At 37.2% G+C, this 7,533-nt stretch overlaps 1 gene segment (V, D, J or C); it reads right to left on the bottom strand.

Annotated features, from left to right (window-relative positions):
- Positions 1 to 6,675: 6,675 nt before the first annotated feature.
- On the bottom strand, positions 6,676 to 7,290 carry LOC138804357 (immunoglobulin kappa variable 1D-13-like). The segment is given in 2 exon segments: positions 6,676 to 7,094; positions 7,219 to 7,290. Coding segments are annotated over 2 exon segments (474 nt in total).
- Between the last annotated feature and the right edge of the window lie 243 nt (positions 7,291 to 7,533).

Below are 7,533 nucleotides of genomic sequence, written 5' to 3'. Positions count from 1 at the left end.
TGACAGATGAAACTGCTGATCAGTGGGAAGGAGGATACTGGAAGACTTTCCTGTGGATCTTCCTAGGAGAAGGAAGTACAGTTCAGAAGGGAAGTGTTTATGGTCTGGGCCATGAACCTGAATGAGGTCTGGCACAAGGTTCTATATCATCAGAAGAAAAGCTACATAAACTTTCGAGAAGAAATAAAATGAAAAAGGATAAAGATAACAGGAACCATGCTAAACATGGTGGAGATCTGAATATTCATCCATTGCTGAATGGAATTTAAAATATTACAGCAATGTGAAAACAAGTTTGACAAAAAAATGCACTTATTACCTTGTTTATGTAACTTAAACCCTTCTGTACATCACCTTGAAAATACAAAAATATGAACTTGGACAGTGCTTTTTAAACTTCAAAGCTCTGTTAAAATACATTTCAAAAGATAAATGTTGGGCCATTTTTCCCAGAGTAATACATTTCATTTTCACATAGAAACTTGTAAATAAATAATCTTAGAATCCTTATCAGTAGTAAAACTAAAAAACTACCCAACTATTCCTAACTGACAAAAAATTAAAGAATATGTGCTTTTCAACCAAGCCATTCTATTTAATAAAAACAGGAGCTAAACTATCATATACATTGACTGGATGAGCCATAAAAAATCTATAGCGAATAATAAAGCCAATATTAAAATGTGACTTTTTTACATTTTCTTTTTATGAAGTGTTGGCCAGGGCTGAGGGATTGGAAAGAGGGAATTCTGTGGCTCATGGACAGCCCCAGCAGTCTGTGGCATTGGTAAGGAACAGTTTCTCCACGATGATGTTGACAACAGAGAAAAGCAAATATGTGGTACCTATAGATTCTCAACATTCATATATACATGTGGGCTGCTCATGTGATAAGCACACCCAGTGCACACACATCTGCACATGAACAAACACCAAAGTGTACAAGTGACTACTGGAGAATCTCTATGGATTGAACCAATGTCAATTTCGTGGTTTACATAATGTAGCACAGTTATACAAGATGTTGGTATTGGGATAGGCTGGGGGACGGATGCCAAACACCTCCTAGTAATTTTCTTCACAACTTTATGGACATTTATAATTTTTTGACAATAAATAATAAAAACATATAATAGTTTCCTTGTTGCAAAGCACTGAAGAAATGACTTGTAATTTCTTAGTGGGAAAACAAGAACAAGGAACTTTCTAACTCTTTCCCTCTACTGGCAGAAATGTCTGAATACTTTCATAGAAGTAGACTGCTAAATGCCAATCAGTAAGAGATATCTGACACTCTGTAGTTGTACCCAAAGAACAACAGTAGGCACAACACAGTAAAGCTTATATTTATGTATTAAATTATATGTTTCTGTTCTTTGTCTACTCTTTGTGTAAAAGGCATGGCAGGAAGTAGGTATAGTCTAGATCCATAGTATAACTAACTCTACATGGAAGAATCCAGCAGGGGAAGTCTTCATCTGGATGTGTGTGTCTGAGGATTTTTGCAGGTTTTTAAACCACTAAATCTCTGTCATGTTTAGAAAATTTATATATTAGATATCTAATATCTAAACTTGTTGATGAATTATTAAATAAATATCATTAAAAGCCTGTTCTTTAGAATTGTAAATAAAACACCAAAAGAAACATTTTAAAAATAGATTATAAAATAAGATAGAACCCTGTGCCTGAACTGAGCTCCAAAAAGCCAACTAAAATAATTGCTCCCATCACTGTTTTTTCTATGTAAGATCCATAGCTATAACAGTATAACCAAGAGCAGATTAATTGTGCTATACTTATATAATAGACACTACATGGCAATGACATTCAACATCTGGAATTCGGCTCTAACCTTGTTCCATCTCTTGAATGGTGAGCACATGGAGACTCATCTGCAACTCATTTGTGAAGTGCAACAGATGTGGGGAATTTCTGTGTCTCAAGACAACCAAATAATCATAAAATTAAAAATGTTAGCAAATGAGTAATAAAAAATGATCATAGAAAGTTGTGTCTTCGTTTCTGTTAGGGATTCCATAGCTATTAAATGATGTCACTATTCCTACATATAAGAACAATTCAGAATTAAGGAATAAGTAGCACGGGTAATAGTATAAGGTTTGTCTTTGTCATATGCTCAGAGACTCAACATGTGGATTGAGAAATCCCTTTGCGTACTCAGTAAAATTGTTAGAGAATTGTCTGAACTAGCATGTCATTATAAAATTTAGGACAAATTTTCCATTAAGCAATGATGCAATGTACATAGCAGAAATTTTAAAATCAGAGATGAAAACATTCAAATCAAATGTGACTTTTCCACTTGAAATCTGGAAATTGGAGAAACAGTATATTTTGAGGAAAATTGCTTTTCAATTCACAATTGCATACTATTAAAATATCAGCTTAATGAGAAGTGAAGAAAATATTTTACAATTTCAAGTGATCTCTTAACTTCATATTTTTACTGAATTGATCCCTCCATGAAGAGCACCTGTGTCTAATGAAACACAACATTCGGGAAAGAGTGAGGCATGGTGCTATTTTATTGTGAAAATACTGCACAGAGGGGTGTTTTTGTAGTCACAATTAGATAGAAACCAGTTATGTGACAGGGCTCAATTTGACCCCAGAAGCACTTTCCCATACTCCTGTCAGGATGAGATGCACAGCAAATCTTGCTGTGTAGACTTAAATAAAATTGAATGAGACAAAGTATGTATGTTTGCTACACACATCCAGAGAGAGACTTTCCCTGATAGATTCTTCCATGTAGTTAGTTATACCATGTACCTAGATTACACCTACTTCCTGTGATTCTTCTAATTATACAACTTGTAGACAAAGAACAGACACATATAACTTAATACTTAATATGAACTTTACTATCTTGTGTCTATTGTATTTCTATGGTTATCTTTTACTGATGAGCATTCTACTTCCTCCAACCAAGCAATCTGGCCCTGTGATTGGAACTAGGATTAGGTTAACCCTAAAGCCCCAGACTAGTCCAGATCTATTTCAGAACAATGACACCAATGTAGGACAAAAATCAGCATCGCATCACCTGGGTTATTACCCTGAGTTCAGAGACACAGAGAGGAAGAGAGTGAGAGCAGAGATGAAAAGTGCTGCCAGAAATCTAAGAACACCAGAAAGTCAACAGAAAACTGATGGATCAAAAAGGACCCTATGTAAAGGGCAGTGTCTTGGTTCAAGTTCTCATCTTCTATTTCAATTAGGCCCTCAGAGTCTAACAATAATCAGAGTTTCATGCCAAACAGTCCCATTTTGATAACTCAATAAGTATATGTTGCCACTTTGATAACTTCCTTTGATCACCAAAAATTAGATCCTTGGCATACCTCTCCTTCAGTCATTCTGACAGAAAGGACATTTCGAGAATCAACTTTCGTTCTTTGTCTCATCATTTTGTTGTTCCCCTTCCATTCACTAATTCAGGTAAGTGTATATATAGTAAACAGGTTACCAAAATAAAATAGTGACAAGAGGGGAATGAACCTTACAACTTGGTGGGTTGTGATGAGGGAGGGAAAGTTGGAGGAAAATGGGGGAGAGAGTAACAATGTTCAACAAGAAATGTACTCACTACCTTACATATGTAATTGTATCACCATTGTACTTCGTCTTGACAATAAAATTGAATTTAAAAAAATCAACTTTCCTTGGAGGGACAGGAGAGAATGATATTATTTTACTCATAAACTGACTTGTTGAATGGTAATTTCTTATCTTACTAGTTAAAGATAATAAAGATGTAATTAAAATGGAATCATCTTTTTCAATTTATATTACCCTCATGACCACAAAAGTTTTGAACTAAAATTCAAAGCTTAAATTTTATAGGCTCTGTGGCTCTCGTCCTCAGATCTATCCTCTTGACCATCATTCCACGACAGGTTATCCATTCCCCAGATCCACAGGGGTCCAACCCTGCTAATTTTAGGAAGGTGGATGGATGCTGAATATGTGAACAGACAGTCCACACAAGAGTTGTTTTGTGATTTGTGTGGAGAAATGTAAGAAGAAGGGTGGAATTGATCTGCTGACAATCAGTACAAGATCAGGACTTACTATTGCAGAAACAAGCAGAACAGTTGAAGGAGCCTAACTTCAAAATGAGCTCCAGACAATTAAATTTGTGCTTAAAAAATCTGAATATTGTTGATTTACATGCATGTCTGGATTAACTAAATCACAAGACACATGAGTGGAAAAATCATTTACAAACATTGCCTTTTAAAATGAAACTCCTGGGCACCAGTGGCTCAGGCTTGTAATCACAGCTACTCAGGAGGCTTAAATCTGAGGATTGCAGCTCAAAGCCAGCTGGGGCAGAAAAGTCTGTGAGAGTCTTATCTCCAATTTGCCACCAGAAAACCAGAAGTGGCACTGTGGCTCAAGTGGTCTAGTGTTAGCCTTGACATGAAAATCTCGGGGACAGTGTCCAGTGTCCAGAGTTCAAGCCCCATAACCAACAAAAACAAACAAAACATGACTAGAGTAATGCCATAGTTTGAAACCAGAAGTGGTGGTAAGCTATAACTATGTGTCTCTTACAATATGAAAAGAATTTCCAGAGAATCATGTAGAAAGAAGAAAACTGATTGTACCATGCATGCTATGAGAAAGAGCTGCAAACCAAGAATGGTGAATTAGAGAAACAGAGGAGAGAGGCGCACAGGTAGCTCCCTTGGTTGCCTTAGTATTTGGCAGTGAGGCATGTGCAGAGCCTATCCAAGGCTGAAGAAATAAAGGATGAATGGTTGTGTGGAAATTCCTTAGTCTCTTCTCTGTGTTTCACTTGACAGTGAGGTGGAAAAAACTCAGTTGCTCCTCTGTGTTCCACTTGAGGTTTAAAAGCCTGGAAAATTGCTCACCTTGGCTTCTTCTGTCAGGTCCACTGAGAGAATATAGTAATTAGCAACAAAAAGAGATTTAGATGACGCTCTTGGAGTAAACTAGCTTCCCTTGCTCCTGAGTGGACTAGCAACAATTACTACCAGTTGTAAATATGAATCAAAAGCAGACAAGTGCACATTATGGACTGTCAAATTATTCCACTGTTGGGAAAATTCACAGAGCAGATTCCTGAAAAATTTCACAAAACAGATCCAACAATGCCACTGCTAATGAAGCCTGTGGAAGGGCCACTGGTGTCTGTGGCTCCAACTCCAGGTTGCCTCTCCAGAGAAGAGGGTTATTCCTATACATCTGCCTCAGAAGGACTAAATTCATGTCAGCAGCTAATAGAGAGGTGGTCTCTTCGCCAGTAGCCTTCCCTGTATGGAAGTTTGTCTCCATTTGTGTTTCTGGAGGATTCATCTGTTTATGGCTACATGAAGGTGCTATTTTTACCCCAACCCACCCCTTTAATCTTGGATATAAATGCAATGCACACTTTCCTACATACAAACTCACATTTCAAAAAACAGGAAAAAGGCATGTCCACAGAATAAACTGGAAATGTTATTGTTACAAGCACTTGGTGGTTCTAATACAGATATCTCAAAAGTAATCTATTGACTAAATTATAGCAGTGAACCCAAACTTTATTTTATTTAAAGATTTTTTAAGACAATAATGAGTTTAAGATTACTATTAACAAACTAATGATCTTACCATGACTATTGACCTATTATATTGGACCGATATTTCTTTCGTATGGTTTTCCTTAATAACTGTCCATCTTCTAAATCTGGATCTGTAAAGGTTTAACTACAGGATTTTGGCACAAATTTGATTTTATGGACTAATTAGAACAGAACCGAACAGAAAAATAGGTAATTATGTGGTACAAGAGAGTAGATTAAGAGGTGTGGGAAAACAGACATCACTCCCATCTCCCTTAAAGTAAATTTCAACCCCAGGCTAGCCCAATTGCAAGGAATGTAAGTTTGTATTACCAGTATGGATAACAGTAGGAGGTGACTAAAAATCTAAAAATAGAGTTATGAAATGATTTGACCACCTCATTCCTGGGTGTATAGCCTAAGGGAAAAAAACCAACATATAAAGTGACATTTATTTATAAAGTATTTTCTGCATGTCTGTATATATTGCGATACTGTGTACACTAGTAAAAATTTGGATTCAGTAAAGTATGCTACAACAGATGAGAGAGAAAAAAAATAAAGCAGGCTATGTATATATATCTATACATATTTCATATACATATGAAGTACATATATGTGTATATATATATATACAACATGCATAAATAATCAAGAAATCCTATAGTCTGCAGCATGATGGATAGAAGTAGAGAACATCTTATTAAACAAAATAGTAAAAACAAAGAGCATTGTCTATACTGCTTCTCACTCAAGCAAAATTTTAAAAATAAAATGCAATAGTCATTCTATGGGGCTGACAAGAGCATAGGATCAGAGTGCAGGAGGTTGAACACAGAAGAAAGATGGAAGACTATGATCAATGCACATAATACACATATACTGAGAAACCAAGAATCCCATTAATGTTTACAGATAAGTACATTAATAAAAATAGGCTATCATAAAATAAAGGAATAAAATCTGAAGCAATGAATCCATTCTTTGTTTTAAAGGCAATTCCTGCTTAGAATACCAAGTTATTTAATTTATTATTGCATAAATATCAACTGATGTCACAATTCAGACTCTCCAAGTATTAACTGGCCTTTTCTGACAACATTCTGAGCAAGTGGAGGCAGCAGCAGGAGCAGCTGGGGCAGCCCAGACTCACACTTTGGCTTCCCTGGGAGGTTTTTGTTATGGCTTGTATCACTGTGGGAGGGTATCTATAAGTCTGTTGACAGTAATAAGTGGCAACATCTTCGGGCTCCAGGCCACTGATCCTGAGAGTGAACTCTGTGCCAGATTTACTCCCACTGAAACTTGATGGAACTCCGGACTCCAAACTATTTGCACCATGGATCAAGAGTTTAGGAGCTTTTGCTGGTTGCTGCTGGTACCAGGCTAAAGAATACCCAATGTTCTCACTGGCCCTGCAAGTGATGGTGGCAGTGTCTCCTAGAGACATAGACAGTGAAGATGGAGACTGCGTCATCTGGATGTCACACTTGGCACCTGGAAGCAGAAACATGAAAACAAATATCCACACTAATTATCAAGTTATAAGAAAGCATCCCTGAAGAGTAAGCATCCTGGATCACACTGAGCTGTGTAAATCCCTAGCATTGTCCTTCTTTACCTGGGAGCCAGAGCATCAGGATCCCCAGGAGCTGAGCAGGGGTCCTCATGTCCATGTTGTGTGCTGACTTGGACTGACTACTGCCTAATGTGAGCAGCCTATGAAGAAGTCCTGAGCATACTGGGCTGTGCTGTTGGTGCATGCAAATCAGCAGCAGAGTTATACACAGCTGTCCAGCTGCCTCATCTCAGCAACTCGGCACATTCTGAGTCTCAAGGGAACTAGGTCGGGCAACAGAATAGGTTTTAAATACAGAAGAGAATCACCAAGTTGCTTTCCTGTGATGTGAGCACAACAATGGTAGCTTGGAGGATC

The sequence above is a fragment of the Dipodomys merriami genome, unplaced genomic scaffold, assembly GCF_024711535.1.
Source record: "Dipodomys merriami isolate MVZ:Mamm:240054 unplaced genomic scaffold, mDipMer1.0.p SCAF_36, whole genome shotgun sequence".
In the NCBI taxonomy this organism is placed as follows: Eukaryota; Metazoa; Chordata; class Mammalia; order Rodentia; family Heteromyidae; genus Dipodomys; species Dipodomys merriami.
Note: the sequence above shows the minus strand (reverse complement) of the source record. Positions and strands in the feature narration are given on the sequence as shown.